The sequence below is a fragment of the Limanda limanda genome, chromosome 11 (assembly GCF_963576545.1).
Source record: "Limanda limanda chromosome 11, fLimLim1.1, whole genome shotgun sequence".
Classification (NCBI taxonomy): domain Eukaryota; kingdom Metazoa; phylum Chordata; class Actinopteri; order Pleuronectiformes; family Pleuronectidae; genus Limanda; species Limanda limanda.
The window spans coordinates 21,728,946-21,750,449 of record NC_083646.1 but is presented as its reverse complement, the minus strand read 5'-3'; the positions used below and the strand labels follow the sequence as shown (position 1 = coordinate 21,750,449).

The window sequence follows — 21,504 nt, the reverse complement described above, 5'->3', positions numbered from 1 at the left end:
CCGATGTCACCCAGATATTAGATTTTCTTCACTACATTAGAAACATCTGCTATAAAGAGGGAGGGAATGTTTTCTGATCCTCATTGGTTCTCGTGATCATGCCAAGGTAATAATGGCTGCTGCGATGAAGAGGACCTAATGAGTCCCTTAAAGTGAGCAAAGCCATCATTAATAGTGGTGCTTTCCCTTAAAGAATTTAATTTAAAAAAAACAGAAAGATGTGAGTGACCCACCTGAAATGAAGCTGCTGAGAGAGGCAGTGAAAGATGAACCGTTTCCACTTGACTCACTGTCACTGTCAGAATCGTCATCCTCCTCTGAATCCCTCTGGTTTTCATCTGACATTGTGCAAACAAGGCATCTCACTCAGCTTGGATGTTGTGTTTAGTTACAGTGTAAAACAGTGTTCGTCTCACTTCCATCATGGCAACTGAAGGGTTTGCTTCTGAGAGGCTAATCTGCTAAGAGGATTCAAGGACAAGTTCTCCGACTTCACAATAAAGGCACGTGTGCACTGAGTCATGATTTGGCAGCGTTGACGTTTTAATGCTGGTGAAGTGAAACATGTTACAGACAGAATCAAACAGTTCTAGTATTTGATCCTATTCACCGCAGATATTTATGGTTAGTATAAAGCACAGGTGTGAATATCAACATATAGATGGCTGAGTTTCAGAAACATTTTAGTGACATCAGAATCAGAAGAATCAGGCCTGGCCATGGTGCATACAATGAACATAAAAACATAAAAACACAATAAATACAACACACATAGACAGGAAACAAAATGTAAAATTCACATAAATATGCGTAGGGACGTGGTTTGTCAGCCGTTGTTCCAGTTTAACTGGGAATCATGGCAACTGCTGATTTGATGTCTTTATTCCAGATGCTGCTGGACGGTTGCAGACTCGGCCGCAGATTTGTCATTTTGGAAGGTCGGAGTTTGATTGACAGCTGATCTCTGTGCCGAGCAGAAACGTCACCACAACAAACTTTGATCAACAAACATGGAGACAAAAGAAGTTAAAGATTTAAACACAGAATCTAAAGCCCTGCTTTTAATGACTCAAGTCTATTTGATTTACAGAACTCAGCTGTGGATCCATAATAAAGCCTAACTCCAGCATAGTGAGGCTGAGTGAGTGTGGTCTGGACTCTGTGGAGGAGAGTCATGGTGTCAGAGTCGTGTAGAAGGACAGAACACCTGCACTGTGATCCAGGTACAATCCTACTCTGGAGGACCGAGGGCCTGACACTGGAGTCTTTTATTTTTATTTTTTTTCTGCAGTGCAGCTTTTTTCATCACAATTAGTAAGTCATGTAATGTCAAAAGTCACTACAGTTTGTTCTGTCTATAAACCACAGTAAGCACATGAATGGGTCTACATTAGTTACTATATTAATCAAGATTCAATGTGTTTTGCCTATGTATTTGTGTGTGAATCCATTTGTATGTGAAGTAAATGCGTCATCCATTTACAATGGTTTTCTGAAGTTTTTTCCAGTGAATTGAGCCTTGTCCCCCTACTCCTCTTCAATTCTAAGAATCTGGTTGTATTTGGCCAAACGCTCAGAGCGACAAGGTGCCCCAGTCTTGATCTGTCCAGTGCAAAGGCCGACCACCAAATCTGCGATGAAGGTGTCCTCAGTTTCGCCAGAGCGATGGCTGACCATCACACCCCAGCCGCTCTCCTGCGCCATCTTACAGGCTTTCATCGACTCGGTGACTGTGCCGATCTGATTGACTTTCAGCAGCAGACAGTTGCAGGATTCCATAGCCTTGCTGATGCGACTGGGGTTGGTAACAGTCAGATCGTCTCCAACGACCTGGATGTCCATGCTCCCAGTGAAGTTGGTCCAGGCAGCCCAGTCGTCCTGGTCAAAGGGATCCTCAATGGAAACCACTGGATAATCCTTCACAAAGCTCTTGTAGAGATCAGCCAGCTCGTCAGGAGTGATGTAACGGTTTGGGTCATCAGGAGACTTGAAGTCCAGGTCGTATTTTCCCTCACGGTAGAATTCAGATGCTGCCACATCCATACCAATCACAACCTCATCTGTGTATCCTGCTATGGCAATGGCCTCTTTCACCAACTCCAGCGCTTCCTTGATTTCCAAGATGTTTGGGGCAAAACCACCTTCATCTCCTACATTGGTGGCATCCTGTCCATATTTCTTCTTGATGACGTTTTTGAGATTGTGGTAGACCTCGACTCCAATGCGCATGGCTTCTTTGAAGGTGCTCGCAACAATGGGCAGGATCATGAATTCCTGCATTGCGAGCTTGTTTCCTGCATGAGAGCCGCCGTTGATCACATTAAAGGCCGGCACAGGTAGGATAACCTAAGGGTTTCCTGCGAGGTCAGCAATGTGACGATACAGGGGGACTCCTTTCTCTGCTGCACCAGCTTTGCAAACAGCCAGAGACACACCCAGGATCGCATTTGCTCCAAACTTGGATTTGTTATCTGTTCCGTCCATTTCAATCATCATCTGGTCAATTTTCTCCTGCTCAACCACAGATACATATTGACAGACAAGTGCAGGTGCAAGGGCTGAGTTTATGTTTTCTACAGCCTTTGAGACGCCTTTCCCAAGGTAGCGACACTTGTCATTGTCCCGGAGCTCCAAGGCTTCGTAGATTCCAGTTGATGCTCCACTTGGTACAGCCGCCCTAAACAAGCCTTTGTCAGTGTAAAGGTCGACCTCCACAGTTGGGTTTCCACGAGAATCAAAGATCTCTCGAGCGTGGATCTTGACAATAGACATCGTGCAGGACCTTGATGTTAACCGCAGACAAGTTGAAGGTTTAAATGTCAGTGGCAGAGTTTCTTCTTCTGCTCTGACACTGGAGTCTTGATGCTGTTGTAATGAAAGCTATAACTGTTTACTTCACAAACTAATGACCAAGATTTATCATTGAATCCAAATCCACAATTATCTGAGCCTCCTTCTCTGTTGATATTCTTGTATGCGACTGCTACACTAACTATTTTAGTTTTAAAACGAGGCTTACCTCCTTTTGGCAGTCGGTGGTGCTAAGGCTATCTCTATACTAGACTAGATCTTTTCAGGTCAAAAACACTCTTTTCTCTCTTCAGATCTTATAAATCTTTGACCTTTACATCAAAGGATTCTAACATCACTGACACTGTGACATTTAAGCAAACTGACAAAAAATAATTATTTGCTTAATGAATCCTTTGAAGTGTTCTTTTATATGTACAGCTCATTTGAGCTGTATATTGTAAAGCAGCCAAGAGCAGTTCATCGAAGTTTAAAACATGTCACTACCTGTAGCCAGCAGATGGCGCTGTAATGATGAGTCAATATTGATATGGATCTGATCAGGGCGGGACTGTGAATGTGTGTATGAGGTTTGAGGCTGAAAGAACGAAGCACAGAGGAGCTATAATGAATCCCTTTTTTTTGGCGAATCATCAAAATGTCACGCCACAACACGGTCATACCGTGTGATGAAATCATATACACCGAGGTAGTTTATATCTCCGTCTTGTTGAGAAAACATTCATAGAGTTTGAAGATGATCTAATGAAGTTCATCAGACTTATTGTTAGTCATGAAAAGACAAATTTCCCATATCGATTTTTGTACATGTCGGCCAATCTTAGTGCCGGGACTTCACTTTAGGGGGCGCTAGTCAGTTATTTTGTCACGCCCATTCCTTAAAACCATATAAATATCTTCAGGGGGGTGCTGTTGTGACACAAATGTATTTTGAGGGAGTGAAACACACTATTCTGTCCAAACAGATGATCTTTCTCTAGATTGTAAATCTAGGCAAGCACAGAAAAAACTGCACACAAAAAGTCCAGGGATGAACTTTGAAGAGGAAGACCGGCCGTTTTCCACCTTGAGGTTTGAACCTGGAGAAGACTTGGATGGGGTCGAACCGCCCTCGTCATGTTGCAAGCATAACTATAGTCAGGAAAGGCTAGAAGTCTTTACTGATTGAATGGCCAACAAGCGTTCTCATTAGTTTGCTGCAATACACTTTATTTAGAAGGGGAAAAAACCCTAAATTCCAACAGTTAAACGTGAGAGCCCTGAGCTCATTGCAATGTAATGCACTTCAATCAAAATACAGATATACTTCCCCAGCTCTCTACACATTTGTAAACACTGTTAGTTCTGGGAAACCATCGTATGATGCAGGACGTTTCATCAATGCATCCATTCAATCCTCCACCATGGCTTAATCATATTTTATTTACACCAGCATTTTTTGGTGATATTCACATGATTATATGCACTTGTGTTAGTAAAATATATCATGAGAAAATAGAGAATTGTGAAAATAGAAAATTGTGCTACTGTTGACCAGTTGGACTTTTTGCTTTATTTTCATGTGTGGTTTTAGAGGCTTTCAAAAGATTGGATGTAATAGTTTATGATTTCTGCCCTTTTCACTGTGTCTCTTTATATTCTGCTGTGCTGAAGTCGCTGGAACAATCAGCCAGAAGTCCAAACAGTTTATACATAGAACTACAACATGTACGACTACAGCATGTAGTTCTATTTTACTACCTGCAGATGGCAGCAAATGTCAAAAAACTGAGATTTTAAGGGTCCACAACTTTTTTTTTTGTGCTGGTTTAAGTGTTGTTCTCTTCCATAACATTGCAATATGAGTCAAGCGGACACTGAGTTAAATTCTGTTCTGCACACATGTCAAACTAAATATTGTGGCAGTGACTTAACAAGTGCTTCTAAAAGTGTAATGGTTGTTGTTTTGTGAGGTGCTGTATGCATCCACTGTGCCATCGCTTGTCTTTTATTCCACCCATTTCTCTCTCTCTGTCTTTTGTCACTCCACCCAGCTCTTCCTCTCTCCCCATGGATCCAACACAGGGCCACATAATTACAATCTCAAAACCATTTGCCAGATCATTACCGGCTAATCCCATGTTTGGTCTGATGAGTCACGCGCCTCATTTGCCACGGTGCAGGACGGCTAGAGGCCCTTTCACAAACACTGGCCATGGACAAGCGGGCCGCCCTGTGGGGCCACCACACTGCTGGCGTTGGGGGTTGAGGGTGGCTGGTGGGGTGTCCCTCTGGGAGAAGCAGGGATCACAAGACCAAGCAGAGAGGAAATTAGAAGACACAGTGTTAAGTGTGAATCAAGATGATATTTGTATCATTATTCAGAAAAGACTGTATCCACTGTGACCAATTGTCATAATCATTGAGACTAAAGCATACAAATCTATTGACTTGCACAGTTCATATTTACATTTAAAAGGATTATTTGCTTAGATAAATGAATGAATGTATTATTTCCTATAGTGACAATTGGCTTTTTGAACGTTGTGATAAGCTGAGTTCACAAAACTCCGTAGAAAAGCACTTAAATCACTAGAGAAGGCTGCTGTGCTGCGACAGAAGCAGTTTGAATAATTTTTCTGGAGGAGCAGTTTCTTTGTTGGGGTCAACCCTTCGTGGAGACTGATTATTCCCACGCAGACACAGAAGTGCTGTTTACAGAGCTTTAAGCCACATTTCAGCCAAGTTGTATGGGCAGCCTGGAACGGCAGGATGAAGCTCCAGGCTGGTGCAACACAGACACAGTTGGTGTTGGCAGAGATTTAACTTCATTATGTCTTTATCTTTGGTGAGTAATACCACCTGGTAGGTGAATTACTGCAGGCAGCAGAAAGTAAATCTACTGAATGTGTGTGTGTGTGTTTTATACACTGCACTAATTGGGTGTAACTTGTAAAAGTTATAATGTGAATTGCAATTAGCACCCCATCATGTGTGCATCCCCTGTAGCTATACATTAGCTGAGTGAGAAGTTTCTACTTGTTCTCTCTGTGGGAACTGTTGGGCTTCTCCCTGTAATATTCTGAGGTCCTGACCTCACTCTGCCTTCATCATTTGATGCGACGTAGATTAATCTGACCCCAAATGTGAACTGAGTGTTTCTGGCCGGATACAGCTTCTTTTCTCAGGTGTTGTTGTACGCCCCCTCATTTTGCCCCCATCTAACGTCCTACGGACTTGTAAGTACATAATTACCTTGCATGTGCACTGAAGCAGGTAGAGCAGCAATTTGTTTTAAGCTCTGCAGCCGGCACACAGGATTGTTTTATTCTTGTAGTAGCCCAAACTGGACAAACTAAGCACCCTTTGAGTTTTTATGAAAACTGAAGGTTACCACAGGTTCTCTTTCATGTTTGGAAGGGGAGGATGAGGTGAGGGGTATTCAGCTGCCACATGCAACTTCACACCTCTATTTCACTAAATTCTACACACTGCAACTTTAAGGCTTAACCTTAAATGTCTTCTGGAATATACATGACATTAGCCAATAGAAATATGGATCATGTGCGACTGTAATTAATGGTTTGATCGTCTTATTCAAAACTGAGTCGGTCCCTCCGACTAAATAAAGATGGAAGACAGCAATTTTTTCTCTTTTCTCTTTTGCCCCTTGAACCTGCATGTAGTGCACGTCAGAGCTGGATGATCAGTGAGTGGAACAAGAGTTTGGTGATGGTCGAATGTGAATGACTGAAAGGTTCTGTCAGGATCGTATATTCTAAACCGTTTAATAGTGTGTAGTATTATTGCATAAACCATTTATTTTAGTTTGTTTGTGATTATTTGGTCTTTGTGTGTTTAGGAAACAGATTAAAATCATGCATGAAACATCGGTACCAGCTTTTAATGGTGAGGAGACTTGTGGACATATGGTTTAATGGTCAGTAGTTTGTCATATTGGAAAAAAAAATGTGTGGCTACTTTTAGATTACATGTAGTTTTTAGACTTTTTGTTCATATAGAGCACATTGTTTATAGCAGTTTCAGTTGTAAATAAGAATAAGTTATAACAGCATGTGGCTTAATAGGGGAAAACTGCCATATCTCCTTGTTATCTCATCATCTGTTTGCCCCAAATACAGGGAAATAACTAACTTATCCCAAACCCATGACCACTGCAGATGTTTAAGTTTTACTGCCGGTGCTGTCGTTGGATCATTTGCATGTAGGTAAACAGTCATGCTATATAAAAACAAAGGATATAAATCAAGTGAATTAAGAACATTTTAATTTTCAATCAAAATGGTGTTCAACACGGTCTCCTGGTTAACAATGGTTTCCCTTGACTTCCTGCAGGACTCCCCATCTGTGCCAGAGCTTTACATTGTAGCTGTGATGACAGGCAGCGTGAAAAACACCTCTTCTTACCAAAAGCAACCCATTAGACCTTAATGTCCATCTGCTTCTTTGTCTACATGTTCGAGTCTCATTGCCAGTGTCTTTGTGTAAACATTCACACCCAGTGGACTGTTTGCTGTTGTTGTTGACAGTTATTTCCCAGCGGCATGGTGGTTGTGAACGCACATGCATGGGCCATATGGTTGTGCATGTGGCGTAAAGGTCTGTGTTTCCTTCAGTGCACTGCAAAATCTCGGTTCTCAAATACAAATATGTAATGACAAAATAAAAATAAAAAATAATTTGAAGAAATTAAAAAAGACAAAATTATCAGCCCTCACAACAAAAAGATTTTAATTGCCAATGTTAAAAAAAGAGCTAAAATAGCCTATGGCAGAAACAAGTGAAATAATCTGACATCGAAACTTCCTGGTATGAAGACACACATTGTTTTGATTTCATCTTAGATTTTTCTTTTTCGCGAGGCAATTCACCAGACAACTCATGAAGCCACAGCCCAGAGAGTTTCAATGGCAACACATGAGTTTGAGGTAGCGATTTGGATCAACAAATGACTTTGGCTACCATTGTATGTCCATGCTCTACACACAAAATATTTGCCAAAGACATCAGTTGGTTCATGTGAACAGGTTAAATTGTCTTTTCAAAGTCTTGACTACAAATCAAGATAAGATATGTTTGGGGTTTAAACTGAGTTTTTGGATGAATAAGGATTCAGACATTGACCCATTAAATAGATTAGAGTTGTTGTAAAATTTCTAACATAGGGTCATTCCTGCTCTGAAGTCCCTAAAAGATAATAAACAAGCATCAGTTTAATTGATTTAGAAAAAAATGAAGGAATTAGATTAATTTCAGCTGAAAAACTGAACTACAAAATACCGGTACATCATCTCCATATAAAGTTGATGTGACATCTCTGGAGAAAAACATCAAACTCTTTAACTTGCTTTTAGTTGAATGTGCCATATGTTATCACTTTTTCTCTGTTTAGTCCTGGGATGGTTGTGTATGGTGGGTTTATTGCACTTCTTCACTACAAACAGCTGCCGACTGCGGGAAAATAATGAAAGCAAAATTACAGGTCCAGAGAGTGAAAGAATTAGCTGTACTTTTTCTTTGGGTTCCTCCCTATGAGCGACCCGTTTGACATTACATAGTCATTTGATCCAGTGGACATTTAAAATGTGCATTAGTACCGCTTCAAATATCTGATCAGACAAGCTTTTCCAAGGCGATTGCACAGGACTAAACTAAACTCAGTAAAACGTCTAATAAATCCACTATTATCCAGTCTTTAGGAGCAGCAGTTAAATGCAGGTGTAACTGGGAGCAGGGAGATCTACGAGGTGCACGGCTCCCCGGCTTCTTACTGACCGTCCACCTGACCCCTCACCTCTGACCTTGGCTCAGGGTCTGACGTGTTACAATAACAATCGAGTCTGCCTCAAACTTTTGAAGTGAATCTCCTCAACCCGAATGGCTGTGTCTAACTCAGATCCATGTTCACAGCAGGTCAGCAGCCAATAAATCACTCAGACTGCTCATAGAAGTTTCTTATCTAATGTGTTGTAAAATTATAATACTATTTTGTGTGTGTGTATGTGTGTGTGTGTGTGTGTGTGTATATAACTAAAAAAGAAAAGCAGACTGAAAAAATAATTGTGAAAGTTAAATAGAAAAATTCAAAGTCAATACTAATTTGTGACGTCAAATGTTAAATGATCCTTATTTATGTAGCGCTGTTCTAGTTCTGAAGAACACTCAAAGTGCTTTTACAGTACAGGTTATTGCCATTCACGCATTCAAACACACACAGTACATCTATGGGCAGCACTACTTTCTCTATGTGGGGCATATTCGGGGTTTCAATATCCCCTTGGCATGCAGTTGGGAAAGACTCTAACCTTCCGGAGGACGACCGCTCTACCCGCTCAGCCACGGCCGCCCGACAAAGGGAAAATTGTCATGAAAATCGTAAATGCAAAAAAGTTATTACAACATTCACTCTTTTGAATCCTCTCATTGAAGTATATATTTTCATTTGTGTGTGGATTTCAAGTCATGAGGCACTCTGTGGTTTTATCATCAATGTCAACTTCAATTTGGACGAATAATGTGTTCTTGTTTTTTTCAGTGCTCCTTCGTATCTTGTCTTACAGATTTACTGTGAAGCTGTAAAATACAGATAGAATAAAGCTTATCTTGTAGTTCATGAATGACTGTTGTGTACCGCCAGCTTCATCAAGTCAAACAGCATCTGAGAGCCAAGGAAGTTTCTGCTCCTATGTTTCTGCCCGAATGTCCCGAGGTCCCGGACATGGCAGCATCTCTAACAGCCTTGGCCTTCCACCGTTCGCCAGCAGGAAGGGGAGGACGAGCAGGAATAGCCCTGCCAGCGTGAGAGCTTTACGAATGATCCCCGTAAAGAAACTCTCAGCAGGACAAAACTAACTGAGAGCCCATTAGGCCTGTGGGAGGGAACAACGTGGCTGTTTCAGCAGGCTTCTGTTTCAGAGAAATGTCCTCAGGGCGGGAGGTTTAGTCTTGGTTGTAAAAACACCCTGAGGTGGAAGTGTTTGACTGTAACTCTTCTACGTCGCACTTAGCCCATTAATAATAATTACAAGTCTAACAACAATAAAAATTTGTAGCACATTGCAATTGGGTGTTTACAACCAAATAAAACAACAAAGAGTGTCTCAAAAGAAAATGAGAACATAAAAAGAAACAACAGAATGGACATAACATACATTATATAATAGGAGATGTGTTTTTCAAGTGAAAAGAAATGGACTTTGCTGTGATACTGCAGCCCTGTGTTCTTAAATCAATGTTTCCTACTACTGCAGCACAAACACCCTTATGTACCAGAGACAGGATTGGATACTGTAAAAACACAGATTAGACTAGTCTGCTTTCTGGACCATTACTGTCACCCCAGACTTCAAAGTAATGTTCCACCTAGAATACAAAGAATAACTGCTGTGGTTGGACTGCATTCATGTCAGCTAATAGCCTCTAATGGAAACCACAAACACACAAAGTGTTTCAAAATGCAAACTCTCAACACACATGCTTGATCCATTCTCCTCCGTTTGTCTGTGTGCTCACCATGGTACAGAAGGTCATTAATGAAAACAATGATTTTTTCTCAGCTGCGATGCAAAACCCTGACAAGCTTTTGTGCAGATCACGTCTTTGTATGGAATTTTTTGCCCCATCATAGAAAAAATCCATTGTTAGTAATAAAACCAACTATAACCTCTCATCTCTGGAGGAAAGTAAACTATATGTTCAATCTTAAGTCTTTACAGAGAAGGAGTGACAGGCAGCTGACTCCAGCCCCACGCAACGCTCAAAGAAGCCAATTCTAACGTTGATGCTTGAACATTTAGACGTCCTATTTTTGGTCCTCTTGAGAGGCCTCAAGGAAGTGAATTCTGCGAAATCTAACCATTTCAATGTAAAGACACACATGCACCCAGTATGAAGAGCTGAGTGAACACAGACTGTCTTAAGGAATTTAAAAGTTTGCATGTTCTCCCCTTGATTTACAAGAGTTTCCCACAGATAACTTCCACAGTCCAAAGACATGCAGTTTGGAGTTAGCCTGACTGGAGACTCTAAATTGTGATTAGGTGTGTATTGAGTGTGAGCTATTGTTACTCTCTGTAAGTCGGCCCTGTGACACGCTGGTGACCTGTCCAGGGTGGACCCCGCTTCTTGCCCAAAGCTCCAGCTCCCCCAAAAGGATAATAGATGGATGTATGAGTGAGTGTTTGTGTGGAGAATATAACACTGTACCCTCTCTGCCCGTTGACCACCCAAAAACTTTACACATGAGCTGACTGACTTTACAACCCCAAAAGTGGTTTTCCAGGGCACACGTGGAGTGATATGTTAAGATATGATAGAAGTAATATTTATTATCTGGCTTTATATTCTTTTAAAATTTTCCTCTCAGAGTTTTTTTTGTACAGGTGCCCTGATATGTGTCTCTATAAATACTCTGATATCAGTGTTTGTCCTGACAGGGTCCTTCCATCTTGAACGGAAACAATAAGCAGGAGACAATGGAGCTGACACTAAAGGCTGTCCTCCATAATGAGTCTGACCTCTCATGTCCTCTTAAATGTTCTGCACTTGTGGTAATTAATGGAAGTATCGTTCCCATTCTAATTGCTTCGTGCCTTGTCGCTGACAGTCCTAATAAAGTCCAACAGGGTTTATTAATTACTGCTTACAGGGTGCTAATGATATCACAAGCAGCCGTGGGAGGTCAGGTCAGACGTTGTAATCCCCACTGAACAGGTAAAGGTCTTCCATAGACTTTGCTGGAGTTGATCTCAGTTAGTTTAGATATCCATTTATCCACATGTACACAAGTTATCTTTGCTTGGAGATGATTTAGCTTCTGTGGCTATTCTTTATAGAAGTGGGAGCTCAGATAAAATGACTCCAAAGGCATAACAGAGAATGCTCAGCGCAGGGTAACAGCTAAAGACTGTGAAAGGAATCATAAGAGCTGATTCACATTATTTGCCTTAGATCCCTGTCACCTGGAGCTGCTGCTCTCCACATAAAACATCACAACTGAAGTTTGCCAAAGACCATGTTGACTGTCCACAATGCTGCTGGGAAACTATTCTGTAGTCTGATGAAGCTACGGTGGAAACTTCAGGGAAGAATATGCAGCTCCAGCCTACATATGGAATCAAAAGGGAACTGCAACAGGGTTTCCTCTGGGCCTGGAGAGCTCGACATCACTGGGGACAAATTTCATTTCCAAGTTGATTGAGGGAGCTTATGGTATAATAACAAACTGGTTGTCTGCCAGTTAACTCTCAGTAGAAGCTTGCTGGTACAGTAGAACAATAACCTTAACCACCAGTCCATGTGATGGGAAATAAGCTCGAGAGAGTCGTTCACACCAGACACCCTGAGAACACGTCTGGGTTAAATCAGTTCCGTGCCATGGAACAGTCCAGAACGTGTGCAGGTCTGATCTGCAGCTACACTTAGGGCTTGTTTGGGTTTTTTGTTGCCAAAGGAGGTTATTAAACCCACTTCTACACCAGCACTGTGAAGGATACTGGAGTGTATTCAATAATGTCAAATGTTGTAAAGTGTTTGCATCTAACTAGGTCAGGGTTTAATTTTGCAACAACTCTGCTTCTTGGAACCAATTATATTTTCTTACTATATATTACTATAGATATTGTGTTGATTGCTTCTTGTCTTTGATTATTTGCATTACTATTTTGTGAGGCACTTTAGAGAGGTGCTATATAAATAAGGTTATTATTACATAAAGTTGCTATTATATAAAAAATATTATATAAACCAAGTTTAATGCCTCAGCAGAAGTTTTTAAGACACAATTTTATATATATATATATATAAAAAAAATATACACACACGCACACACACACATTTTACCAAGTTGGAACAGTTCTACAGTTGGGTGTGATCTGTAATTACAGCATTTTTACAGTTAGTTGCTTAATGCTGAGATTTTATCAATTGAAATGATGAGATGAGGAGAGAGAGAGAGAGAGAGAGAGAGAGAGAGAGAGAGAGAGAGAGAGAGAGAGAGAGAGAGAGAGAGAGAGAGAGAGAGAGAGAGAGAGAGAGAGAGAGAGAGAGAGAGAGAGAGAGAGAGAGAGAGAGAGAGAGAGAGAGAGAGAGAGAGAGAGAGAGAGAGAGCGAGAGAGAGAGAGAGAGAGAGAGAGAGAGAGAGAGAGAGAGGCCTGGCGCAAACAGGCCTGGTGGGCTCCGCTGCTGAGGGTCAGGGGGCAGGATGTGGTCTTATTCACCTTGACCCTTCGTTGCCTCTATTGATGCAACACAATACGCTTTTTCTCTGGTTTTTGTTTGAGACGCCTTATGCTGCACTCCTTCGGAGTAATAAATTCTGTTTGCCTCTGATAACAGCGAGGCCTGGGTTGACCAACAAGTGACGGTGAATTTTCCCACCTCTGGAAGGTAAATATGTACTCTCCCACACTTCACTATCTCAGGGAGGGATAAAGAGGGGTAAAGAGAGACTGACAATGACTTCAAGAGAGAGGCCAGATTTGGGGTGTAAACAGTGGTTGAATAAGCTGACAGTGTGAGCACAGCTGATAGTGTTTAAATCATGCTATCTCCCTCCATAGGCCCTGCATTGTTCTCCAAAGCCTCTGGCTATGGGTTACAGCATAATTAGAGCTTATTTTACTTGAAACACCCACGTGCTATACATTTCCATCTGCATGGCTCTCACCTCCTGCCTTATCCAGACGCTGGAAGAGATGTGGCCGCTTTGCATGTGATTTTGAGCCCTAAATTAAGTAGTACTTCATGTTCACATTCTGTAAAGGAATGGTCTATTTTGATGGTACATATATGACTAATTGCACCCGTACAGTTGTGTTTAACCTACAGCCATTTTTCTGACAGCTTTTAAAGTGGTAAGCTTCCCCCAAAACCATGCATTCAGTTCTGGTCGGTCTCGGATGAATAGCAGTGCGCAGTGAGCATGAAAAGTGATCTATGCTAAGTGCAGAGAGGAAACATCACCGTAAAGGCGGCTTTATGTGAATTTTTTCTCCATTCATTCTCTAAAATGCCACTATTCATTAGAATAAAATATCAAAGGAGGCTCTAATGCATCCATGAAGTCACATCAGAGATCACATTACTACATAGAACACTTTTTATTTACTGGCACAAAGGTTAACACTCTTACATAATGTGCCCAAGGTTCAACAAGTTCTTAGTGCAGCCATGAAATCTGATAATACAAATGTTTTCTTCTGCATCTTCCATGAGGAAGGTTTTGATACATTTACTCAAATAAAATGGACTAAGTTAAAGAAAATAGAGTGATCATAGTGAGGAAAAGAAAATCCATGTTTATAGTTATTAGGATATGAACTGCTGCCGGTGGAATCATGAACATTGTGAACCTGACTATCAAGCTTTTCCAGGGATAAAGAACAAGTTGAAGGGAGATTTTACACCTGAAAGTCCAGATCAAATGATGCATTGCAATTTAGTGAGTGGAAAACAGACTTTTGTATGACTTACATATGTCCTATGGTCAACACCTGATTGGCTTGGATACTTGACATTGATTGGTTAGTACATAGGCGTGCGTTGTCAATTTTAAATCGTACTTGCTAACTTTTCTCATAGAAACTCTTTGTTCTAATGAGGAAAATGTGTTTGTCAATGAATTGTTAATTTCATTGCCACTGTAATATCATTATGGTATTACTACCAGCAAAATGAACATTGTCACTGGGGAAGACTGCACAATCACAGGATCACTGTAATCTTCTCTTCTTCTATTGTTTAATACTGTCTCAACTTCCTCCCTTTGGTCCAAAGTCCAAAAGTCTGAACACAGAACAGAACCATGGTTCAGTTTAGATCCAGACCCAGACCACCTCTTGTAGTTGGACTAAAGTTTGGTTCATTAATCCAAACTACAGATTCGTATCTACTGTTTAAAGACTCCGAAACAAACAACAAATGCTGAAGAGAAGACAGTCATTATACCTGAATGAGGAAACTTATGAGGAGGATGTAAACCAAGGTTTGTCAGACAAATGAATACAGTGTTTTTTGCTGAGAACAGTCAAAATGCCTCTAAATGTGCGAAAGAATCACAGTAAAAATCAAAAACTGGTTTCTATTGGAGAATGTATGTATCCATCGTGCTTGAGTTTTCCTCTCCCAGGCTTCTTGGGACTCTCACCACAAACATGGCCTCAGAGGTCAGCAAATTGGATGATGTGGATTAAATCCGCTTTTTAGAGCCAAGCAAATTAGACCAGTGTGTCCTTTAGGAAGTGCATGCTGGGTAAGTCGAGACTATCTTTCCTTGATTAAAGTGTGTACGCAAAACATTAAAACATCATCACCTCAGTGTTCCAGGGCTAGACTCACAGAAAGGCACGTTGAAGGTTTTGGCAAATATTGGTTTCAAACAGGGGCGTTTCTAGGATTGAAAGAAAGGGGGGGCTTAGCCCATAAGGAAGGTAAATGTTTGCGCGCGCAGCGTGCGCCAATTTTTTTTGGGCTCCTTTGGGGCTGCGGATATCCATTGTTTCAGACAGTTCATAGATTGGTTCAATCAGAAAGAGTGTGATTTTTCTCTGTATCTTTGCTTGCATTCATTCAGTATAAGATAACAGAAGTTATCTGTCACCTCTGCTAAAGAATCTTCTTATATCCATCTGGTCAATGAATTGGATGATATACCGCTACAATAGCGTTATGAGGGACACTATGACATTTAGTTTTCACTAGCATTAACTGATTATAAACAACAACATTCTATAGGCACTGATATTATTGTTTTAAAATACTAGAGATAGATATTAATGCAAAGAATAGAGAGCTGTCGATAGTTATTTCTTACATTTCAAATTTGCTCGTTCAAACTCTTGCTCACTGGAGACATTTTCTAACAAAATAGCTAGCTAGCTAGCTTAGTGTTAACATAGCTCATTACAATATTCCCTTTCATTTGCCTCAGGTAAACCTAAATTTAAGCAGGTAACAATCATTAACAACTACAGATAGCCACATTCTGTAACCACCTGTACTTACAATTTCACTCTGTGCATAATTTACTATGAGCTAAACTCCTTGGCTGTAATCCTGCTGTCTTGATAAGAGACGTTACTTGGCAGAGTGAGAAAGCCAGCGCAGCAGCGATGCAGACTCCCCAAGGTCCTAGTGCCCTGTCTTGTATTGTTAAGTATGATGAGAGGCTATTGGATTGTAATTTGAAGGGGGAGAAAACATACAAAGCAGAAACGCACTCACATATGTAGCATGTTAGAACTTGTTAACTTGTCCATGTGTAAAACAATAGTTTAATTTTTTTTTTTAATTTAAAATTTTTTTTTTTTAAAAATCCCAAAAATTATTTGGGGGGGCTGAAGAACATTTTAGGGGGGCTTCAGCCCCCCTAAAACAGGCCTAACGACGCCCCTGGTTTCAAAGATCCCTTCCTCACTTCCTTAATAGTTTCATTAACTGATTTTCCATCACAATAGTCTGATAATAAGCAGGAATATATGTTTGCCTTGTCAACATTTGCATTAAGTATTTGTAAAAGAGATTTTACTTTCTGTATTATGTTATTTCTTTCTTTCTTCTAACTTATCTTAAACAGTTCATGCTTGAGCTGCTCCCCCCGCGACCCGACCCCGGATAAGCGGATGACGATGAGATGAGTTCATGTTTTTTTCCATCTGGCATATAATTATATATACAAGCAGTGAAGGGCCAGCATTTCACTGAATTGCTTACCAACATTAAAGTATTGCTTTCGTGTTGACAATGCATGACTCAATGTGTATAACGGGTATAAATCACTGTTGTTCTTTTTAAGATTGGTTCATTTTCACATCTAATGTGCAGGATGTGTTGTGAGTCCGTGTGAAGAGGCAGACGGGGATCGCAGACAGACCAGCACTGACTTTGTGCTCCTTATTGCCACCAAACTAAAGCCGATGCCGGTTTATAGGGCAGAGTGAAAGTTGCACCTGATGACAGCACTAGACCAGCAGTTATGGGCATGGGCAAGAGTTTCTGCACCACATTGCATGGCCATTCATCAACCCTAACCCTATCATTATGTATTCATGTAAATTATTGTATTCTTTTTTGTTTTCTCTCAAATGAGAGATTGTGTGTGAACTGAAAGGGGTTTCAATTGCCATTACAGACTTTTGTCACAAGGTGGTGGTGTGGAGAGAGATTCCTGGTTTTCCGACAAATTTATCCTGGATCTTGTTTGCGTATTTTTCATGGACAACTGGAGATATGGATGGTGGACGAAGCAGGGAATCTGTAAAATCTGCACTTTTAACTCCCGATTTTGCTTTAGATGCTACTGGACTTAATATCCTGGAGGTTTGATGCAAGCTATAAACCATTGTGTTCTCAGTTGCAGAGCAATGTAATATTAGAATGTCCAAAAGCCTCAACTGTGCTATTGAACATAGTTCAGGGTTCATTTATTTTAACTCTGATTTAAGTTAAACAACACTGCGTTCAAGTTGGGAAATCTGCATAAAGTAACATGCTGGATGTCGTATTTGTCAATAGCCAGAGCCCACTGCCATATTTTTGCGTTGCACACATGCACGCGCACACACACACATTCAAATACACATCAATGGCAAACCCATGCTTTGCTAATCAGCGGCCCTCTCTCTCTCTCTCTCTCTCTCTCTCTCTCGCTCTCTCTCTCTCTCTCTCTCTCTCTCTCTCTCTCTCTCTCTCTCTCTCTCGCCCTGTCTCGTGCCCCACTTGTCGTGTAGGATTGATATCTGATTATGTCGGGTCACTCATCCAGATGGACCCTCGTTCAGACACCCGCTCGCCCCACCCAACACCACACCAGACCTTTGACCCTCTGCAGGGTTGCCTTGGAAACATGCTCTGCAAAGATGAGGAGGGAGGAGATGCAGAGGTGGGAAGAGCCCGGGAGAAGAAGGAGGAGGCTGGGGGAGGTATGTGTGTTTGGTATTCTGGGCTAATCTCATGGCTGCTTAAGCTCCATGAATAGAGAGTGAACTGGCCATGAACATCTCCTCACCCCCCCACCCCCCTTCCTTCTATCATCCCTCACCGTCTCTCCTCTGTGTCTTTTCTTGGGTACTCCACCTCTCTTATTCGTTTTTTCACCCCTCTCTCTGTTCCTTCTTTTCTCTGCTCTGGTGCCAGACAGATGGTTCAGACAACAAACATTTGTCTGACGTTCAGCATTCCTGACTGCCCTAATAAATAAACCGGAGGAAGCAGGAGGTTTTGTAAACAAGACCCGTTATTTGGTGGGTACAGATGCACTTATTCATGACGTGTATACACAATGGTACGGTGTGCCTTGCCAGCTGGCACTCCCAACACAAAGTGTATATATGATTATTAGACATTGTGTGCATGTTGGCTCTACAGCAGAACCCATTTTGGAGCAATGAAATGAAAAATTCAGGTTTTTTACTAATTTAGTTGTTTTTCTAGTGTTGGCTACCATTTATATTGGTTATACAAGTGGCAAAAAAAACTTCACAAGGTTTTATGTTTCTCAGAATAATAAAAAAAAACATTTTAGTCAAACTTTTTTTATCAGTTAAAAACGTGTCTCAGTCCTACAAATCTCAGTTCATGACTTTTGTAGGACTTTTCTTTGCTAGCTGGCTGGTATCGCTGAAGAATGGCAATCAGAATTTACAACATTTTCATGCAGATGTTTGAGGAGAAGTTCAAGGTTATGGCAAACCAACACCATAACTACCAACTCTGATCAAATTGGGGTTACAATACAGCTGCAGGAGATCCTGCGCAGGATTCAACATGTGGAAGATGGTTGTAACCCCCTATAGACACATAAAGAAAAATTACAAAAAGGAAAACACATTTGTGGACAGATAGAAACTATTAATGAAGAGGTCAAGAGAGCTTTTGGTGATAAGTGACAATGCATCTGCTTAAACAAAAACATGTAAGCAGCAGAATTAATTCCACCCCTCAGATTTCCGTGTTTCTGTGAACACTTCTGAGTGCAGAGTCTCATGCTGCATTGTTCGTGTGTAAAAGGAAAACTCTGGACAAAGCATTGTGTGCATTCTCTTGAGTGCATGTCTTAAAACCGCTTGTGTGAGACAACAAACCACAAGTGGCAAGTTAGGCTCGCTGAATATGAAAAAAAGCAAAGTTGTGTTGCTTTTCTCTGCAGAGAAGGGGATATGGAGCCAAGCAGGAATTTGCAAATAAGACTTGTTTTATGAAGTCAGCTAAAAGTCACCAATTCACCACTGGACATTTAAGGACAATAGTCAAATTACATTATGAAATCTGGAGACAGCAGAGACAACAGTCAAGAAGCATGTAGAATGTAGAATGAAGAAGATACATAGAAATACAAAATGAAGAGTTGAGGAGCATCAGGGAGATTTTTGACAGCAGCGAAGTAAATTTAAAGTAGAAAGATGTGAAGGGCGATAGGCAGGCAGAAGATGAGGAGGAGGAGGAGGAGGAGAGAGGAGCCACTGCAATGGCCTCAGGTGAAGGTCAAAGGAAAGATCCCTGTGGCTCTGTACATTCATGTCCTGAACTTTGATGCTGACCCAAGGAGCAGCAAAGATGAGACAATGTAAAATCTTTTTCACACCTCACCATCGTGGCTGGGATCTATTCTAAATTTCCATAGCAAACACAGTTTCTTGATGAAACATGTCAGAGGTGACTCATGGGCGTAGAATTATATAGAGCTTCTCAGTACTGGTCATACTGCTGATGGTTATGTTTCTCACTGGGTCAAGTTGTTTCTTTCTGCTTTTTTATGACATTTATCTGACACTGATATGCTTTATTGAAGTGTGCCGCATATATACACTCGTCTCTGTATATAGTGGACAGGTTTTGTGAAAATACGGAGAAGAAGAGGGCCCAGCTGGACAGAGATTTTCACTCTATCTTCCAAAGACTGCATCTAGACATTGTTGGTAATATTCAAACACGTGGAAACCTTGTTCCTTACAACCACACATTTCCACACTGTGCGATTCACTTTCATTTAGTGAGGCTCAGCACAGGACTGATGTTTCCCATTTCAGGTTTTGAAGGAAATCGCCACTCTGACCTCTTCCATTTCCTGAAGTCCTAGTAAATTTATTAAAGCATGCATCAACTCAACAAGACTTGTCAGTCTAGTTTTTACTTTATATTTTTGCTTGATTAATGAAGTGGTTTGTTTTTGCATTTTATTACGTTAATCTAGCTAAAACTAAAGCATTATGCCGCATGGTGGAAGGCAAATAAACATAGAATCCTCAGTTTTCTGTTACACATATACTAGAACATGTGTACTTACAATAAATGCAATGAAAAACTTAATTTTTAAACTCCTGCATATGCAATACAAAACCATGTGGAGAGCACTGAGCACACATATATATGGTCCTCATATCAATGCTTTATGTTTGATTTTGCAGACAATCACGTCCACGCCGTTTGGCTTCGTTCACACACTCAACTCTTCTGCCAGAGGTCAGAGGGAGGCTTTCCTTTAACCTTGACCTCCGCATTCCAATGACACCATCTCTCTGTCTGCTCGGAGACCTGTCACACAAGAAGAAGTTGTTGATGCTCGGCTCTGCAATAATAGAGAAAAGTAGCCTTGCTCTATGAGTCGATGGTTAAACCTCTTAATGTGAAACCACCAAAATGAAAGACAAACCTGAACACTATTATGAAACATGGCGACTATTTACTGACTTTATGAACTGAAACCCCCTCTGTTCATTCTGTGATGTAGGGTTCACAAATCCTTAGCCCATACACATTACACTCCACCCACCACCAAACAATTACGCTATTACACCATTTCTAATTTAAATTGTCTTCTTATCTTTGCTGTCTAGTTACAATTATTTAATTTCGATTTAAATATTATTAACTACTTATTTCACATGTTTTATTTATGTCTGTTATTATTGAACTCTCCTCTAACTCCCAGTTACTATCAATATGCCCGGATGCACGTGTGCTCTGTGCATTATGTGTTTGTTTATCGGGGCTGAATGGTGCAGGTGTGAAAGCACCCGTAGTCGTGACAAGTCAAGGGATCAACAGAATGTATCAGGATTCATGAGAAGTGCGCCGTGTAGTTTAAAGTCTGACCAGAATAACACGTGTGGATCATGGTGGGTGATGAAGAGGTGCATCAAACCTGGAGGGAGCCAAGGACCTGAATAATAACAATAATCTGACATTGCACAACAACATGGTGGCGTGCACAGCCATGGTGCCCGTTCTTTATTTGTTGAGCTGTCGATAAATAAATCACCCCGACTCCCCCCCCCCCTCCCGACTGCTGACTTCTAGCGTCTGATGACCTGGCGCCACGTATGGTGGCGGCTGTGGCTCAGGAGGTACGGCGAGTCGTCCACTGAGCAGAGGGTCAGCTGTTCGATGCTTCCTTCCAGTCTGCAATGTCCAAGCATCCTCGTGCAAGACACTGAAACACTGAACCTTAGAATTGCGTGAGACGGCTGCACCAGCATGTGTGAGAATGGTCTGCGTGACCGAGAAACACGATGCAGACACGCTGTGTGGAGGTAAAGCACTTCGAGAGGGCAAAGCACCATATAAATAGTTTGTTTGACATATGGAAATGTATAGAATCATCTTAAAATCCTATAATTGATTCAAATTCAAATGAGGACTTTGCAAACTTTAACAGCTCAATGGTGTGGTGATTTCTCAGTTCCACTAACCATGGCA

General features: G+C 41.1%; 1 protein-coding gene across 1 annotated transcript; it reads right to left on the bottom strand.

The window, feature by feature from the left end:
• Positions 1-1,479: 1,479 nt before the first annotated feature.
• Positions 1,480-2,772, bottom strand: LOC133014229 (alpha-enolase-like). The gene is given in 1 exon segment (XM_061081417.1): positions 1,480-2,772. A coding segment is annotated over 1 exon segment (1,293 nt).
• Between the last annotated feature and the right edge of the window lie 18,732 nt (positions 2,773-21,504).